At 39.2% G+C, this 20,233-nt stretch overlaps 2 protein-coding genes and 1 non-coding gene across 4 annotated transcripts; 2 read left to right on the forward strand and 1 right to left on the reverse strand.

The window, feature by feature from the left end:
* Positions 1-910: 910 nt before the first annotated feature.
* On the forward strand, positions 911-7,695 carry card19 (caspase recruitment domain family, member 19). The gene is made up of 6 exons (XM_088338224.1): positions 911-947; positions 1,301-1,440; positions 3,586-3,742; positions 4,226-4,288; positions 4,392-4,457; positions 4,577-7,695. The coding sequence occupies exons 1-6, from the start codon at positions 941-943 to the stop codon at positions 4,684-4,686; spliced, it is 543 nt and encodes a 180-aa protein (XP_088194350.1). The 5' UTR covers positions 911-940; the 3' UTR covers positions 4,687-7,695.
* LOC148364131 (U6atac minor spliceosomal RNA) lies at positions 5,837-5,964 on the forward strand. Its single transcript, XR_015850800.1, has one exon. It is a non-coding gene; the product is annotated as a U6atac minor spliceosomal RNA (small nuclear RNA).
* On the reverse strand, positions 7,369-19,704 carry ninj1 (ninjurin 1). Of its 2 annotated transcripts, none has more exons than XM_088338226.1 (3): positions 19,547-19,704; positions 10,566-10,803; positions 7,369-8,522 (listed from the first exon to the last, which is right to left on the reverse strand). In XM_088338226.1, exons 1-3 carry the CDS (start codon positions 19,589-19,591, stop codon positions 8,374-8,376), a joined length of 432 nt encoding a protein of 143 aa, XP_088194352.1. In that variant the 5' UTR covers positions 19,592-19,704; the 3' UTR covers positions 7,369-8,373. The 2 variants fall into 2 exon arrangements, with proteins under 2 accessions (XP_088194352.1, XP_088194351.1); XM_088338225.1 differs by lacking the exon at positions 19,547-19,704 and adding an exon at positions 15,683-15,916 and having other exon boundaries at positions 7,374-8,522.
* Between the last annotated feature and the right edge of the window lie 529 nt (positions 19,705-20,233).

Below are 20,233 nucleotides of genomic sequence, written 5' to 3' on the forward strand. Positions count from 1 at the left end.
TCCGCATCGGACTGAGACAGCATAGGGTTAATTTTAGCAATGTTGCAAATATGGAATAAAGCTGTTCTAGTAATATTCTTAACGTGTGTTTGGAAGGACGGATTGGGGGCTAATGTGACACCTTTTTTTTGGACTGAGCCACTCTGGGTGATATTAACTTTTTCAACATTCAGAGCAGTTTTTAAGAACAAGTCACGGCATTTAGATGGACTAATAATTGAGATTTCAGTCTTCAGAGTTATGGTGCAAGAATTTGAGTGACATCCATTCTTTTATCACAGCGAGGCAGGCCTCCAAATTTCCACAGTTTAGTGGGGCAGATCCCTCCATCAGAAGATATAGTTGAGTGTATTTTAGAAATAGAAACTGATATTATACTTGCAAATAATATACCCTAATGGAAATATTTAAATGCTGAAAAGAAGGGGCCCAAGTACTGAACCCTGCGGAACACCACAGGTAACACTAAACGGCTCAAATGTCATTTCACCATATTTAACACAGTGCGTCCCATCTGCGAGGTAGGATCTGAACCACAAGAGGATGGCTCCTGAGAGACCAATCCATTTTTTCCAACGGGTCTAGTAAGATATTATGGTCGACAGTTCCAAAGGCAGCACTAAGGTGCAGCAGCAGCAAAAGTGATGAAGCGTCGGAGTCCATTGCCAGTAGAAGATCATTGATTACTTTAATCAGGGCTATCTCAGTAGGGTGGTTAGCCCTGAATCCTGATTGCATCAAAATAAATACAGAAATAATTTGAATAGACACAACAAATGTATTAAAGGGAAAATCCTTTAGAACATGTGAACATATCAGCCACAATGTTTGTACACGTTGTGCGTAGTTAAAAAAAACTACAGAACTTCCGTTTCCGGTAGAGGCGCGGAATCTATTACGTCAAGGGGCGTGTCCAGAGAAGGACAGAAGGGACTCCACCATGGGAGGTTTGTGCCTGTCGTTGACTCGAGTAAAAGTTGATTTATCTTCATCAGTTCTCTTTTCTTTCTTATGACCGACTTTAACTTTCGAATATGAACGATAACGCAACGCCTTATTCGATTTCTTACAACTTTTCTTCCCCCCTCTAGTCCCAAGTTTTTCAGTTGATCTGATCATTTGTAGAATCCGACATGTTTTGTATTTCGACTTTCAGTCTCAAGTCAAGTCATGTTTATTTGTATAGCCTCTTCCTTTGAAATATGTGATGGTTTAGGAATTTATTTTAACAATTTATTTTCTATCAGCATCTCGTCAACGCTGTTTTGTTTGAATGAGACTTTTTTTTGTGTGGCGACAGACACTTTTCATGAGCAGCTGACAGAGGATGGCGCCTTCCTCAGAACCGAGAGGAGACTAGACACCGAATTGGTGGACAAAATTATCCTGCAGCTCAACAGAATCTACCCGCAAATACTCACTGACACAGAGGCCACCAAGGCAAGCGGCATGTCCTAACATGACTACATACATACATTGATTGAATGTCAACCATAACGGAAACAAATACTACCACTAGCAGGTGCTTCTTTAGAGTTTAGGGTATGTGCGCTTCTCTAAGTCAAGTCCAAGTTTGTCTAGCCCTCTATCACAAAAAGTCTCAGCTCGATGAAAATTGAGAAACCTTGAAAAGGGCGTTCACATAAGGTAATCCCCCATCCAGGGTGACCAGGCTGCATTGTATGTTGCAAGGGGCATCAACAGACAATGCACAATCAACAATAAACATAAGTAATAACTGAAATTGTGCAAAAAGTCTAATTGTGACAGCAACATCTCAAAATATTGGCTGGTGCACAAAGCCCTGGCGCTGCCCCGATGGCTAAGAACGAATCCACCGTGCAACATCCAGGCTCCCTATTCTCCCTCACTCAGCCACTGGAAAGGGCTAAGTGTGATGGATTACTAGTAATAAGGCTGTATTAATTCGTAAGCTTCTTAAAATGTCACCCTGCTGTGAAAGAAGACGTTGCCACTTAAGTTTTTTTTCTGTCAGGAAATTGCAAATTTGTAGTTCTTGTAAAACTGATGCCATAAACCAGTGGTGACAAATATTTTTTCTTCTCAAACCACTTACGTTGCTAGTTTTGTATTCCAAAAAGAACAGGTTATTTTCATCTGGCGTTCATGAAAAAAAGTGATTTGTCATTAGGTATGCTTAAGCAACTCTGAAGTCATTTTCAGTGGAAAACCTGTGGTAAAATGGCCTCCGCATGGGATTTTATTCCCGCATTTTTCATATTCCACAAACACAATAATAATCTAAACTCAATTGTTTGGTTGATGTCCTCTTTATGGTCGTGATTTTCTTTTTATATGGTTCAGTACGTCATCACAATATAAAACAAACTGTTAAGATCAGATGAGACCAAAATAATCAGATATTTCTTTTTAGGAAATTACAACAACAATATTCTTTGGCAAAAAAGAGTGAATAGTTACTTTCATTCCCTATGCATTCCTATTTGCAGTAAACACATGTGATGTACAGTTTTCCCTGTAAGCAAAGGCTTAGCTGTTCATCAAAACAAAAAAATGTTGTTCTTTTTTTTTTTATACCAGAGATCGTAAAGTCTAACATGATGCAGTTTGAATCCATCCATTATCTGCACCGCTTATCCTCAGTTGGGTCGCGGGGGTGCTGGAGCCCATCCCAGCTGTCTGCGGGCAGTGGGCAGGGGACACCCTGAACTGGTTGCCAGCCAGTCGCAGGACACACCAAGAGAATACAGCTCACATCCACAACACGGGACAATTTGAACCGGCCAATTAAACTTACATGCATGTTTTTGGAATGTGGGAGGAAACCGGAGTGTCTGGAGGAAACCCACCCAATACGGGGAGAACATGCAAACTCCACACAGGAAGATTTGATCTGACAATCTCTGAACTCGCCCGCACACGCGCTTACCACTGAGCCGCCGATATTTGCTAAGTAGATAATTTTCAATGTAAAGAACACAAGAACAGAAATAAGCTATTGTATTTTTGGTTGTATACACATTGTGCAGCTGCAGGCTTCAATTTTTTGTTTATTATTACCGTACATTTTAATCTAGAGTCTATATCTATATGTAATTTCTGCTTTATCTTTATTTGTTGATCGTTTTTATTTGCCATTGTTTTTTATGTTTGGAAATTTTAGTTTTTCATATGTCAAGGTTAAAACTTGAGATTGTCGTAGGAAAAATAAAAGAACATTTTAAAAGTTAATATTTTTCATGCATTTATTAGATAAACCTGCTTGAAAGTATTGTACTCATACCAGTGCATTAGAGGTAAGCTCTTAGGCCTGGCCTAAGCCCGGCCTGAAATTCAGGCCCAAAACACCCCCTTCTTCCCGAGTCCTCACAAATCAAATGTTAAAATTCAAGTTAGCTTCGGGTTCGGTCTTTCAAATCAGGTTAATTGGTCGGGTTTGGGCTGGTTCAGGCTTTAATACCCATGGGCCCAGGTCAGGCTGGATTTTTGAAGGCTCGATCTTACATCTACAATGCACAAATCCTATCAACCACAGAAAGCCAATTTCGAAGTTAATGTAACACTGTATCAAAGTCATGTTGGTTCGGTTTTTTTCTAATGCAGTTTCGCAACTTGGATGTGCCCACGTGTGTCCGACTAGGAGAGCTCCTGACACATCTGCAGGAAAAAGGCGAGGAAGCGTGCAGAGAATTTTACAGGGCTCTTCATCTGCATGTCGAGGACGTCTATTACAGCTTGCCAACGCGGCTCCGCCTTCGAGGTCAGCGCCTGATATTTATATAAAATGCCAACAAATTTGTCCGATTTGATTTGTCGGCATGGCGGATGGGTGGTTAGCGCACAGCCCCGTAGTGCAGAGGTTCAGGGTTCAAGTCCAGCTACCGCAGACTCCCTGTGGGTAGTTTGCATGTTCTCCCCATACTCGTGTGGGTTTCCTCCGTGCACTCCGGTTTCCTCCCACATTCCAAAAACAGGCCTGTCGGGTTGTTTGTCCGGTCCAAATTGTCCCTAGGTGTGAATGAGCGGGTGAGTTGTTTGTCTCGGTGTGCCCTGCGATTGACTGGCAACCAGTTCAGGGTGTCCCCTGCCCACTGCCCAAAGACAGCTACTGAGGATAGGCGGTGCAAATAATGGACGTATGGATGATTCGTCTTATTTTTGACAGGCAGTATTAAAAAAATTGACATTATGATTAATGATAAGCTCCAGTCCTACAAACTAAACCCCAAATCTTTGTCTGCAGGTTCTGTCAATCCTCTTAAATATCCAAGTGCCTACAGGGAGAGACACGTCATGAACGACAAAGGTAACAGAATCGCAATGTATGAACGTTTCGACTACCACTATTTTTTACATCGTTACAAGGTTTTCCAAATTCAGCAAAGTCACTCACAACTCCCTCTGTCTAGGTCCCCTTTTCTTTATTGGCTGCTTCAGCGTTGCAGTCGGAATGGCATTAGTCTATTACTTTGCTGGTAAGGAGCAATTTTCGCTGTCATGCACATAATCACCGAAATATTTGTCTGTTCTAAAACCTTCCAAATCCGTATGCGGGGTTCAAGTGTCACCATGAACCACTGTCTTTCTTTCGTAGAAGCGAAAGTCACTGGAGGAAGCAGGGCCATTGGGATGGCAGCTTTGGGTTTGAAAAAAAAAGACCGTGAGATTCTTGTGTGGTACACAGAAGAAACCCTTATGAAATAAGGATTGACTGGACTTCAGTGGTAAAGGCTTCAGCACATTTTAATTGGAACCAATGTGTTTTTTTCCCCCCTCACAATTGTATTTATTACTTTGTGAGGTCCGAAATAAGAATGACTAGGGATGTAAGTATTTAAAGAGGCATTGTGTATTATTTAGCACCTCCCATTGGTTAAAAGAATAATTTAGCAAAGAAAAAACGAACTATATTGATTTAAATAATAAGGAAACATACATCATGTACTATCTTACTGATGTGTATTTCTTAGATTACTAATAGATCAAAACATATGCATTTATTTTGCGTAACATGAGTTTTACATAGAAAAAGCTTACATAATTGGTCGCCAGCGTGCTGCTATGGGTAAAAACCTAAAAAACGGGCGTAAAATGGTGCTTTTTAGTCACTTTGAGTCGCTGAAGTGTGTCATCTTCTTTATGCTTTTTAGCACCCATTTTGGTTGTACTACACCATATAGCTCCATCTGGAAGTTGAATAATACACACTGCCCTTTTAATATGATGTAAATGAACAGCAATGTGCGGAATACTAGTCAGCATCTGGCTTTCATTTATTCATTCATAACTTATATAAAACAATATTCAGTCTTGCCATTTTCTTTGGCACACCTGCTACACATTCTAACCAGATAAATTTAACAACTTGGTTTAATTGGTTTCCTATCGCTTTTGTTGCGAAATGTAATAGTTTTACTTTAAAATGTCAAACAAACAAATCTCAGTCTTTGTCGCCCCCTTGTGGTAAAATGCGTAAAAGAACAAAAACGAGTGCCTAGAGAAGTGGAAACTCGAGTCGAGAAGTTGAATATTTTCAAATATATTGTAAGTGGTGGAATGAAATCATTGCGGTTATTCGAAGTATTTTAGGTATTTATAATTTAGACACGTACATGACTTCTGTGTCTAATAGCTTACGTATCTTGTGCGCGGTGCATTGTGGGTTGTTGCCTAAAAATGTAAACGATAACGCGGAAATTATTTTCGTAAAGAAGCAAATGCCTTAAATTTTATTGAGGTAAGTTTAACTTGTTGTAGCATCGAAGTGTTCACCGGGATAATATTTTGGAAACCGCAACTGAAAGAAGACTCAATAGAGAACTCTATAAATTACCGTCCACTTCCTGTATTCATCGTGTTGTATGAAAGGAGAGAAGGTTAGCACTCCCCTTGACAAGGATGGAAATGGCCCCTGTGGCCTGCAACACATATACGGTTAAGGCACTGCCACCTACTTCGTGGCATCTCTAACCAAATTTTTTGATGGTACAACCGTTAACACGGTTATATTTGCGGTTCACAATCTGGTAAAGTTGTGTGTTAGTGTGATTTGGGGGTCCTTTTTCTGTTTTTTTTTTCCCCTCGGGTAATGTAAAGTAATAGCAAATTCACCTCATGTGTTACATGTTAAAATTGAATGTTTTGAAATTTGAGTTTTTAATGCAGAGTTGATTATTGAGAATTTGCCTTAAGAAGTCCCTATTTTTGACGTCTTCAAGACCCTTTCTTGTTTTTAATTGGATATTTCTACCCTTGAATGCCTGTACCTTATTTGAATTCTACAAGAGTCTTGTAAGTCGGTCTTCAATGAAAAAATGTCATGTTTAGGTGTACACGCTGTCCCTAAGATGTATATGAAATGAAATGATCTGCATTTATCTAGCGCTTTTCAAGTCAATGACTTCCCAAAGCGCTTTACAGTGTGCTTCACATTTCCCAATAGCGGCCTTGTATTGCAGCCATGTAAGATGCTAAGCTGTTTATTGGGGGTATTACAATTCGACATGTAACATGGACAGGCCGGGATTCAAACTGGTATCCGTTGATCCCAAGACGAACGCTCTACCTCCTGAGCTACTGCCGCCCCACTTTGAGTTATGAGAGCTAATAGACTTTTTTCCTATTTCAGATTTGTTTTTGGGTAAGAGTGGCGGATAATGGGCTTACCATTGTGCCAAAAAAATGTAAGAATAAAGTAGAAGTCTAAAGATGTGTTGGGGCATCTTTATGAGGAACTCTTTGTACTTAAGTTTATTTTTACATTTACAGAATTTTTTTTTTTACAAATGTAAGCCCAGTGTCCGCCATTCTTGTTCCAAAGTCAAATCTGAAAAGAAAAGTTTATTGGCTATTTAATGTCACAGTGGGTATACATTTTTCGGTGCAGCCTGTATTTTGTGCTTCTGTATACAGCAGAATTGAAAGCTAATTGCCTTTTTGTGGAAATTACACTCTACCGTTTAAAAGTTTGGGGTCACCCAGACCAGTGTTTTTCAACCTTTTTTGAGCCAGGGCACGTTTTTTTACATTGGTAAAATTTTGCAGCACACCATTAAGCAAACATGTTATAAAATGACTCTGAACAGTATGTTTAATTACAATATAAACTATAATACCCCCAGTTTTTACAGCACAGACACTTGACAATGACATATTTGCAGAAAATGATTCATAAAGGTTTTATGTAATTTTAAATTTTGAAAAGTGACATTGGATCATTTCTCACAGCACACCTGATGATCTCTCACGGCACACTAGTGTGCCGCGGCACAGTGGTTGAAAATCACTGACCCAGACAATAGTGTGTTTTGCATAAAAATTCACCCTTTTCTTGTTCATAAAATGAGTTGCCAAAAAAAAGTCGAGACATTGAGGTAGGAAAATAATGATTTTATTTGATAAAACATACCCTTCAAATTTTGCTTTTGTCAAAGAATGGACATTTCTAAGGGACCCTAAACTTTTGAGCGGCAGTGTACCTTAGCAGTCCCCCTACTTGCATTTAGAATAGATCTTGTTTCCTTTTATTTTTGTTTTACTATCATGAAAGTTTGCTATTGATGTTTTTAACCTGAGCACGGCAGTGCTGGCTAAGTTTTCTATGCCTTTTTCAATGTTTCCATCATTATAAGATGCCTCCGAATCAATCTATAAGTGCCTCTTTGATCCTCTGTACTCTGTCTTTTCTGACAATAAATAAAAAAGATAACATTGGCTTTTTTAAATCAATATCTTTAATTTGAAATAGTGGTCACAGTGTTTATTGTGATATATAGTGAAATCCCAGAGAGATTTTCGTCCATAGAAAAAGGCTATAAAAACACATATTTTAACACACACACACACACACACAAAATGGACACTTTAACGCTTAAACTAAAATATACTCAGTAGTGGTTGCATAGAACACAGTATTCGTTTCTTGCTCGAAACGCAAGCAAAACTGCAAATTCTATTCTATTACAGTAAAGCTTTTGAGTTATGTCATGAGTAACAATTCTTTAGTTCTCGAGTGCATGCTGTAAAACCTGATGATATTCATTCAATTAAACATACACTGTATAATCGTATTGCAAAAGAGATGCATTGGTATCTATAAGGCAGTTGATTAGTAACAGCAACCTGAGCATGATAAAAAAATACACGATTATGTGAAAACAGTAACATCAAACCCCAATACTGACCAAAGTCTGAGAGCAACGCTCTCACTGTAGGTTGGATTGTGTTCACCTGGCCGAGTCATTTGATCCCCCGGCGAACCTTCGCTCTGTTCGAGCCCGCGAGGTCAAATTCCAGGACCAACGCATTGGTGTATGCGCTGGTCCGACAGTTTGTTGGCTGAGTAAATGATTTGTCCGTGTGTGCAAATGCAAAGCAAGTATAAGATGCTTGTCACAGTTTGGGGTCGTCGTTGGGCCGCTGAACGCCGAAGGCCGTGATGAAAACGTTGACCACCACGATGACAAAAACGAAAGCCGTGGTCAGGTTCTCCATGATGTTCAATCTGTAGTGATTGCGTTCGTCATTGAGGTTCCATTTCACTGCAAGGGATAAGAATTTGGAGCGTTAGCATCCTTCATATTTTCTGTGTCCGCAAGAGGGCGTTACACAACTGTTTATAGATAAAATAGTAAAGTCAATTTGTTGCATGCATTATCTAACTCTGAATTTACCTTTTGATTGTTTGCTCTTTAATGATTACTGAGTAGCAACGCTCTGGCATCCTTTTTAACTTTATTAGGGGATTGACGAGCATGTCTTCCTGTTGAATAAATTTAGCAGCTATCCACAAGGGCAGGCATGTACTGTTAAGATAAGGACACGACTAGGAAAGGCTGAAGCATTGACACAGCACTGGGGGGCCCCATTGAAAAACAGCAACTGTCAAAATGGGGCCCACCGAACATGTGCTTGTGTCTTGTATATGGTATTACTCAAGTTACTTCTTCTTTTACCGAATTATCTCAATAACCTCTATGATTTTGAAAGGGGTTTGGTGTAAGTCGAAGGCTAGGTTCACACTGCAGAGCTTATTGCTCATTTCGTTTTTTTGGGGGGTCAAATCCGATCATTTTGTTGGAAAAAAAAATTGTGACTTGTATGCGACTTCATCTCCTATGTGAATGCCACAAAAGTGTCCCACATGGGCAGAAGAGGACACTTGACATCACATGTAATGCATTTATGTTTGCAGAAGTACTCATGGATGTCACCAAACGAGTATTACAAACAAAAAATATCAGTCATAAAAAACAAAAGAGCTAATGATAACATAAACACACAAAAAACGACATGATCAAGAAATGCTTTACTGCAGGGGTTTCAAACTCATGGCACAGGGGCTGATTGCAGCCTGGCAAATGATCATTTGAAGGCTCCCACCATTGTATTTAAATTTGAGTGCAGCCTGTGTGAATTTTGGATTTATTTATTAGTGATTGGTTGATTTATCTTCATATTGATTCCCAATTCTGTATTTTCACATCTTATTTTGTGTTGAAAATGATCAAAAATGAGATTAAATAAACGTTGAAAATTTTTATCGGAACCATTTTGACCCAACCTCATCCAGACCTCAGCTCCAGCACAGGTAAATTGAGTTTGAGACCCCTTTGTTTTGAACTCTCGTAGTGAACTGTAAAACTACTAGAGATAAGACAATGTCATTGATTGCATTGTGGTTAATCATTATTCAATTTTCTTTCCCAAAATGTTGAAACCCCCCCTCAAAATGACTAAGCACGTGACTACTTGATTTTAGGATACCGCCTAAAGTTCAACTTATTTTCAGTATTAATGAATGACAGTATGCATCATTTGTTTGCTGAAAAAAAATCAATAAAGAAACATGATGCAATTTTTATTTTGAAGATTAAAAAAAAAAAACATCAAACAAAATGTAACGTGCTTAACGTCCCTCTTATCTGCACAACAAAAATAGTGCTGTGCCAATTGACAATTTAAGTTCTCCGTTGAGACAATTATAAAAAAAAACTCACAGTACAACTTTAAACTGCAAGAAACGCCACAGCATGCATTTATAGAAAAAAATAGCAGTCTTTTGAAAAGGTAAGGTAAACAAAATCGCATTGATACAGTTTAAGTTTGTTTTTTGTGAGGTTGTTTTTCTGTTTTAACCCGCTGGTTTGTTAAAAACAGCCACCTGCCTAGCTTGTGATGTCGCTCCTTTAAAAAGTGGGGCTCTTCAATCACAGGGGACAGCGGAGAAAGTGGAAAACAAGCGGAGAAAAGATGCACCGAAGTTTTGCATTGCAGTACCGTTCTCTAGGCTGGAGGTAAAGCTTAGGAGACAAGACTTCACATCACAATTTTGCTGAATTCGGGGTGACACCCCGTATTCCGTGTTTTTTTTACAATACTAGTGAGAGAGCGGCAGTCAAACACGTTACTTCTCACCCGTCAACTCGTACCAGCTGATCTTCCCTCTCGTCTCACAGTTATATAGTCACACCCCTTGTTAAAATGTAATGTTTATTCTACACATTATTACACTGTTGAGAGATGTTAACGTGTTTTGCACTTTGGGGACACCGTTCATTAAGGCACAGCGAGTGGAATCCTACCTATGAAAATGAGCAGGATTCCAACTAAGATTTGCAGAGTAAGGGAGACGCTGATAAGAATGATGAGCGGCGTGTAAAAAGAGAAGACCGGGCCCTGCTCCAGCACGGCCTTTAGCTGCGAGGCGTTTGCCATTAGCAGAGCTACATCCAGCATGCTCTGTGCCACGCTCTTCTTGTTGGCATAGTGGTTCATGTTCATGGGTCTCCTCGGCCTCCTTGGATGGTCTTGTAGCGAAACCTGAAACACAAAAAAATGGATTTACTAGGAACCAAAATAACGTCAACTCATTATTAAGATGACTGCTGTCCAACATTGTAATCTTTCTCAGTTTAGTTTGAGTTTCACAGAAATCCTGATGAGGAAATGCGCTGCACTTTCATTTCCTTAGAGGGGATTTTGTGGGTTATTTCTTCAGAAATGGAATTTCCAAAGAGCCATCAGAATGTGTGTTTATTGGCACAAAGGGGGAATTTTAGGTTGAAAAATGTTTTATGAATCCCCGACAGTGGGCGCTGAATGACTACCATCTGTTAGTCTCAAACTATGGATGAAAAGCCCCTTTTTTCATCATCTCGGGAAAAAAAGTGACGTTTTTACTTTAGATCAAGGTTGTGCAACTGTTTCACTTTCTGTTTGTCTGAGGTCAAGTTGTGCTCTTAATTGTGCTTATTCGGATAAACCGTCATTGGGTCAAAATGACCTACCACTGCATCCTTTATAAAGTATCTAAAACCAGACACAATAACAACAATTATGTCTTAATAATTCATATAACTCCAGCCCCACAGTGCAGAGATCCAGGGTTCAATTACAGTTCCGTGCGGAGTTTGCATGTTCTCCCTGTACCCGTGTGGGTTTCCTCCCGCAAAAACACGCGTTTCAGGTTAATTGTTCCAGTCCTAATTGTCCCAAGGTGTGAGCGAGTGAGTGAGTTGTCCGTCTATGTGTGCCCTGTGACTGGCTGGTAACCAGTTCATGGTGTCCCCTGCCCGCTGCCCCAAAATGCCTGGGATGTGCTCCAGCACCCCCGTGACCCTACTGAGGATAATTGGTGTAAAAAATTGAATGTATGGAATTTATCTACTTGTATTTGTCAAAAAAACAAAAACAATCTGACAAAAAAAAAATCTTAGTTTTCTCAACAAAACCGCATGAAAATGAGCATTTTCTCAGCTTTACTTACTGTCTCTCAGTAATAAAAAATCATAAACATAATGAAATTAACAAGTACAAAAAAAACAATAAAAAAAACACAATCTATATGTTACTCAAGTTTTGAGAATTACAAGATACTAAATGTCTTTCGTGGAAAAATATTGCCTGACATACGAGAAAAAAATCCAAATTACAAGAATTCCCAGGCGCTACCACTAGAGGGCCAAGCGCTCCAGACCGCTCACCGCCAGCATTAGCTCGTCCAAGTTAAAACATGCGCTTCCCGCCATACAGACCTGATCCCGCGCGCTTGTGTCGCATTTTCTTATCATTCTTCTGTACACCTCCACCACCATGCATGCAACTCTATTAGAAACCGCTGACTTCCTCCATGGTAAGTGCTCATAATAGACTCGCCTTTTATTTCTTTAAAGGCGCTGTACAGAATTTGGAACTTTTGAACTCGTGGCTGCCATCTCCTGGCTTGTGTCATTATTGCAGCCTCTGTCAGTTTGTTAATGATGCACCTGCAAGTATGTGTATATCATGACCGCGCTTAAAACAACTCTTTAAAGAAAGACTTTGGGGGTTTGGGTTGGCATTTGGAATGTACTTGAAAAGGACATCTTCTTACTTTCACCACTTTCATGCAACACAAACAAATAGAAACAAAAACGGAAAAAAACTGGGAACGAGCATGACGTCAGTCTCCAGCACTCAACTTGTATCTCCCATTTCTCCTACCTTATGTGTTACACCCACGAACATCTTTGCTAAAGTGAGATAAGCACAGATAGGTGCAGTGGAAAACAAAGCACAAGGGCTCTTTGAACTCAGTTGGGCATTATTACCAAATACTTAGAGAAAATATTTAACTTTTTAAGGACACTTCAACCGATACACCCTACTTCTAATCATATTTATTTTTTTACTGTTTTGTTATGTTCAATCACTATTTGACTGTGTTTTAAGCGACCAGGAAGATTTGTCTTATAGCTATTTAGGGTTAACGTGGACAATTTTGGGAGGCCAAGAAGGGATTCCTTGGTTTTCAGGTATTTCTTAAGGGGAACGTTTGTTCGACACATGACAATTTCTAGTTACGAGCCCGAACCGGGAAAAAATTAACCATGTATGTAGAGGGGACCACTGTACATGTAAGTCTATCCCTATTTTATTAATTCTAGTTATTTTAACCCACACAGAAGTCAAAGTGCTTAGCAACCGAGAGCAAAACTTAGAAAAGCGTCAACACCCATTAGGTCACGGTTCTGCTTTCATTACATAGGTCAAATAATGTCGTAAAAGCCACATCCTTTTTTTAGACTTTACTAGGTTCAGTTTAAACTAGGGTGCCTCCGTCCAAAGACAGTGGAAATAATCACATACACTACCAAACCACTATGCACTAATATCATGAACCAAACGTCGAAGAAGGGAGGGCCATCTTGACAAGTTGCCATAATGGGATGTGCTGGTCATTCCATCCAGGAAAAGGCCATACACTGACTTCCTCGTTTTTGTATGCCCATGAAACTTACATAAGAGGAAGCCATGTTGACTGAACGCAAGTTCTTTATACACGACTTGTCGAGGTTTCATCGTCAGCGAGCAGCACAAAGCGGCATTAAGACAAAAGCTTGCCTTGTGCTACGACTCGAACTGCCGGCGCTAAATTTTAGGCCCGAAGTAACAATCATGACACTATTTCCTTCTCACATCCTCCTCTCCTCTCAATCGTTTTTTTTTTTCTTTTTGTGTTGTTGACTTTGGAAAAAGTCTTTCAGGGAAACTTGGACTGGTTTCTTCTTCTTCCTGTGGGCCTGTAAAACCTCGGGACATAGTGGGAAATTATAGCTCCCATAAAAGCCAATTAAAATTTGTATGCCTTCATTGTTGACATACTGCATGCGTTATTTCTGGAACGCTCCATTTTAATATTTGTGTATGGTATCTTTCAATAGTTTCTTAAAGGGACAGCGTGTGTTATTTTTCCTCTAGATTTCACTGTACGGTGTAGTGAGACCAAAACTGGGTACTAAAAAGCACAGGGAGGACTACAAACTACGGACACACAAAGTAACCAAAACACAATATCCATCCATCCACATTCTGCACCGCTTCTCCTCAGTAGGGTCGCGGGGGTGCTGGAGCCCATCCCAGCCATCTTCGGGCAGTGGGCAAGGGACACCCTGAACTGATTGCCAGCCAGTCGCAGGGCAAACAGAGACAGACAACTCACTTGCTCATTCACACCTAGGGACAATTCAGACCGGCCAATTAACCTGACATGCATGTTTTTGGAACGTGGGAGGAAACCCACGCAAGCACGGGGAGAACATGCAAACTCCACACAGGAAGGTTCGATCTCATGACCTCAGAACTGTGCCGCACGCACGCTAACCACTGCGCTGCCGTGCTGCCCAAAACACAACATTTACATCTCATTTTTTCAGCCTTTGCCAATTTAAGAGCTTTAGGTCCCTGTACTAGCAAGATGACAAACAATTATGTTAGCTCCCTTTACTTAAGGTTTATGTTAATAAATGCAAATTTCTCAACCTGAAAAATGCATGTTTTTTTTATATGCTCTTATTAATTAATTCAATATTGTTCTTTTATAATGAATAAAGTTTTTTTAACTCCTAGGCGGCACTAAATAATATGCACTGTTCCTTCAAATAGGCCTGTATCATTTACATGCTGTGTATAATTTGTCAAAGTCATAAAAGCGTAAAATTGGTTTTAAAGATGCAACAGTAATGGAAAAAAAAATCACAATATTGGAAAATATCAATTGGCAAATTCTTGGCATGTCAAAATATTAAAATGAGCCCATCGTTTAATGAAATAGTATTCGACGTAAGCAAGATCTGTTGTATAGTTACATGGAGCAGTTTAAATTTAGTTATGAATGTTTTGGCCACTGAATCTCAGATCAGTTTGATGGACATTGTGTATTTATCACTTCCTAGTGGTAAAAAAAAGAAACGTCATTTGTTAATAAAAACACTTAATTTAAATAATAAGCAAAAATATGTGAACTATTATATAAACTTACATTTTTCCTTTATTTACAAAGGTTGATAAATTTGTATTTCTTTAAAATAGCCAGAGCCTCACCTAGAGAAAGCAGACATCACTGCCAAACGAAAAAGACTGGGTAAAAAAGATAAGAATACTAGTGCCTTTTGGTCACTTTGAGCTTCCATATTTTGTATACTTCCCTGTGCTTTGTAGCACTTAGATTTTGGTGTAGTACACAATACAACACCATATAGTGTTAAAATATGACACAGTGTCCCTTAAATGATTCAGGCCATCAAAATACTTTACCTGCAAACCCCCTCCCCCTAAAAACAAATCCTTGTGATTCACATCGACCATAAACATTTAACAAAAAATATATATAATATATATAACTTTGTGTTTTCTTTCTATCTAAAATAAAGACGTAAAAACACATAAAACCAATGCAATTTCGATATTGTGGTAAGTATTATATTGAGCGTTTATATTGACAAGCCGTAATCAACATGCATGACGTCATCACACGTCATAATTATACCCCGCCAAGATTGAACACATCAGTCGTATTAAACATTTTTAAATAGTTTTAGGCTTCACGTTTGTCAGTTTTACAGCATTGGCTCAACTCATTAAGTCGACCTGATTTAATCAAAAAATGTTAAAAGGTATTCAATATTGTCGCAATTCAACATCCGAATGCTTTCGAAAGCTCAAGCGAACTCCCCCCTCCCTTTACCCACGTCGTGAAACTGAAACAAATCAGAACCGGGGTCGTTTGCCCTATCCAATCTAAACTCTTTAAAATGGAGGAAATCTGAATAGCAGCTAGTTGTCTATTCCTTTTCACCGTTTGTGGAAGCCCACCGGTTTATCCCAAGTCGCCCGCGATGGCAAGGGTTTGGTCCGCTCTCTTATAACGGGACCGCCTTACCTCCGCCTCGCCGTCCCTGTCTGCATCTCCGTTCATCGGCAAATCTTCTGTAGCCATTCTCTGAGATGACGATCCGTCGTTAGGAGCAAGGACACGAAAATAAATCCCAGAATGTAGTGGGAAAGAGTCGCGGTGGTCGCTTATGAGGGGGACACGGTCAAGCTCCGTGGAATTACAACCTTGCGGTGACGACAGTAGGGGGGAGTCTAGCCATTACCCGCCCCTTCACTAACATGTGGGCAGGCAGACCCGCTGAAAAAACGACCACACCCACTAGTGTACTCGTCATTCCTTGGAGTTTCCAACCGATTCCCTCTCAGCACTCTCTAAACATTTTTTTTACAAATATAAGTCATGTTGCCCCGCTGGGGAAAGAGCGCTGACAGGGTTGACCACTATTTTACTGGGCTTTACTGCCGTTGGGTGGATAGAGGTGGTATTGCAGCCTCATAGGTACAGCGGGGTTTTGTAGAATAACGGATGAGTTTGAATCATCCATCCATTCAATTTCTGCTCCGCGTGTCCACACCAGGGCCGCAAGGGTGCTGGAGTCCATCCAAATAATCTTAGGCAAAATAAGATAGAAGGTCCCTATTTTAAGCAATTGATTAGATATTTAGTTCTCAAGGGTTACAGTAGTTGTACTTTTTTCAAAGTATTTTTTTAGTAATTCTGTAGTCGGATTTTTGTTGAAGTTCAGTCGGTTTTTTTATTACTTTAGTTTTTTTTGTGTACTATTTCTGCAGTAGTTTTTTTGGTAGTTTTTCCAAAGTGGTATATTCTTCATATTTCTGTAGTATTTTTTATTGTAATACGAGAGTAGATTTTTTTTGTTGTATGTCTGTAGGATTTTTGTAGTATTACAGTACTTTATTGATTTCTGTGTTTTTATAGAAATACTGTATTATTATTTCTTCGTATTTTTGTACTGTTTCTGTTGTATTTTGAAGTATGTATACTGTAGAATTTCTGATGTATATCTGTAGTATTTCTGTAGTTTACTCTTTGTGGTATTTTTGTCGTATTTCCATTGTAGAATTTTTGTAGTATCGCTGTAGTTGTATTTTTGCAGTGTTTCTGTTGAAATACTTATATATTACTATATTTGTGGTAATACTTTGCTTGGTAGCGTTTTGTATTATAGTATTATGAAGTGGTATTTTGTAGTATTTCTGTAGACGTATTTTTGATGTATTTCCAAAACAGTTTTTTGTAGTTATATTTTTCTATTGTTTTTGTAGTATACCCATAGTATTGCTATTTTCATATTTCTTTAGTATTTTTGTAATATCACTCTAGTTGTGTTTTTGTAGTAATTCAGGGGTAATATTTGTGTAGTATTTTGTATCATACTATTTTTGTAGTGTTTCTATACTATTTTTTTCTTTTCCGAATTAAAGCAAAATAATATAAAGCAGTACATTTGATATTTAGTTTTGTAGTGCTTTTGCAGTATTTCTGAAGACGTTTTTTTGTCGTAGACACACGAAAGTGACAACGAAAACAAGGTTCGAACCAAAAAAGTTAACCGTTCGTTGAGGCCCCCTAGTGGTCGCGGGGCCCTATGCAGCCGCTTAGTCTGCTTATGCGCTGAGCAATGCATGTTTTTGGAATATGTAAGGAAACCGGAGAGCCCTGGGGAGAACATGCAAACTCTGTACGGGGTAAGGCTAGTAGCTGGAATTGAACCCTGGACCTCTGCACCGTGGGGTTACTAACCACTCTCCCACTATGTTGTCCAGGTGGAGCCATTTTTATCTCTAACTTGTCTTTTTGTTCATATTAAGGTTTGATATAAAATATAAGTTTTTTTTGTAACTTTGAATTCTCCACCTTTTATCATGACGTACCTCTGTGAAATATTTTCTTAGACAAGTACCCTTCAACCAACAGTTTTTTTTGTTGGGCATGCTAAAACAAAATTTCAAAAATAATAAAATAGTTTTTTTTATTAACATATTTTATTACATTAGTAGATACGTGTGTATTATGGTGCATGTGGAAATAAAACTACTACAGTTTATTGAGGTATAAAGGAAAGGCAGCGCTCGCTGGACGTGGGAGGGAAGCCGCTCACAGAATCGGAACGTGTTCCGAATGCGGAAATGGATCTTCCGGAGCGGGAGATCATAGTGTAGTAGACAGAAAAAAACAGGTCGTTAGCCAGGACGGGAGATCAAAACGTGGTCAGGGTCAAAAAACGGGTCGTTAGCCGAGAAGGGAGATCAAAACGTGGTCGGGGTCAAAAAAGGGGTCGTAGCAGGAGACAACGGGGAAATCAGGAACGGACGGGTGGAAAACAGATGCAAAAAGCGGGACCGACGGGAGTCAGTGTCACAAAGGTTCGCTGACGGACTGACAACAGGCAAGTGAAAGGACTGAGCTTAAGTAGGACGGGGAACCAATCAGGAACGAGCGGGCACAGGTGAAATTAATCAGTCATCATGACAGTATTACATACACTACCAATTAGAACTATCTTTCCGGTCACACAAAAAAGTGACTGTAGCCTTCTACCGGGAGAATAGTCATCAGGTGGTGTGGTGTATAATAGTGAAAAAGGATAAAAATGTTTAAAAAATATACACGAATATCTTCTGTACACTACAAAGATAAGTAAATAAACAAATACAAATATTTGTTTGCTCCCGTACATGAGACGCATAGTACCACTAACAGGAAAAGCCGACTGATCGGACTCAGCTACAGTACCTTCCTCATCTGGTCGCCGTTGTTTTACCGCGTAAAGCGTCATCCCGCAATTTGAGATGAGCTGGACCTTTGACGGGCAATGAATGCTGTGTGACAATACTGACACTAGATCCTTAAATCACTAGGGGAAAAACGATTTTATTTCTAAATTTGGAGTATCACATCGTACAATAAATATTGCTACACTAAAAAGTCAAGTCGTTTTTTTAATCGAGAAAAGATGCTTAAAATATGCAGTCCTTCAAACAAGTCTGGCCCGTGGATTAAGTTAACCCGATTAGACATAAAAAGAGCATACTTAAGCAGATTTTGCGTTATAAACTTTGATGTAGTAGCCCTTATCTGAAGGACTTCACTAACCGGCTAAATTCTAATTCAATAACGTACCGCTAGAGGGTCCTCGCGTACATTTAATGGCGCACTAAGTAGAATACTAATGTGGTTTGGTCGGCCACCACGCAGATACTGCTTGAAAAATAACTCGTATAAAATAGATTCGTAATTATTGTGAAATATCACTAACATTAATTTAATGAGTCCAAGTAATTATTAATACTGAGATTCTGGTCATGAAAACCGCGAACGTTTGGCATGTTTTAACACCATTTCATCTCCACCTTTATGGATGAAACGTAATATACATTATTTTGGGTCATCCAATAATGTGGAGTCGAAAATAGAACACAACTAAAGTGTATTTACAACTACATTATGTTCCAACAGAACCAGAAATATAGAAGCAACATTTTTGAAGAATATCGGGGTGCCTGAGGGTACCAGATAGCCCCCTAAGACTACTTCAGTAGCCTGCGGACTGGTTCTGAAAGTATGTCATGGGTCATTGTGATTTCATAGGTCCAGTGGTACCTCTACTTACGAATTTATTTCGTTCAGGGAGTAGCTTCCTAAGCTGAAAACTTTGTAAATATGGACATATTTTATATGTAAATGCAATAATTCGTTTCAAGCCCCGCAAACGTACATTATGTTTTTCTAATAAATCATACAGGAACAAGAGAACAAATACATGTTAAAATAGATTACTACACACTAAACAACAAACGAGAATTAAAAAAAAAAATAAAAAAAAAAATATATATATATATATATATATATATATATATATATATATATATATATATATATATTTACCTTCTTGTCAGGGAACGGACCGAGAGGCAGGAAGTGTGAACTCATTTGCGTTACGATCTGTTACTTTTATTTAGAAAATAAAAGTTGTCCAACACGCAGGGACCAAAGACAAAACAAAACAAGCTACAGGCAATCAAAAACTCAAACTAGGTAATACTCACAAAACAGGCTTAAAGACAATAACTCAGAACAAATGGGCATGAACAGGTCTTCCTCGAGTCAAACAAAACAATGGTATGGCAACGGGCAGTCCCAAAACGAGCCCTTAAGAATCCCACATGCAATTAAGTCAATCTGTGTCAGCTGGTGTCAAGAGGCGGTACCAACTGGGTGTCATGGCGACCATGCAGGACACGACACTTTTAGCCTTGTGTTTCTTGATTAACTGATTCAATGACGTCTGCTTTTGCCGGCTTTTGACAATCCGTCAGAACTGCGTGAGGCAGATAGCGATATCCGATTTGTCAACACTTTTTCCGGGTGATTCCTTTCCACAAGTTCCGGGACTTCATGGAATTTTGCTAAAATGTCTTTAATTTGGTCTGATCGAATGATGGCCTCGTCCTCCTCCCCACTATTTTGCCTGAACCCCTCCTCCTCCACGTCTCTGAACTCTGACGGTGACACAAAGAGCATGCTGGGATACACAATGGCTGTTTGTTTGCGTTCGGGAAACTCTGGGAGATG

This window comes from Urocampus carinirostris, chromosome 6 (genome assembly GCF_059441175.1).
Source record: "Urocampus carinirostris isolate Australia breed hairy pipefish chromosome 6, RoL_Ucar_1.0, whole genome shotgun sequence".
In the NCBI taxonomy this organism is placed as follows: Eukaryota; Metazoa; Chordata; class Actinopteri; order Syngnathiformes; family Syngnathidae; genus Urocampus; species Urocampus carinirostris.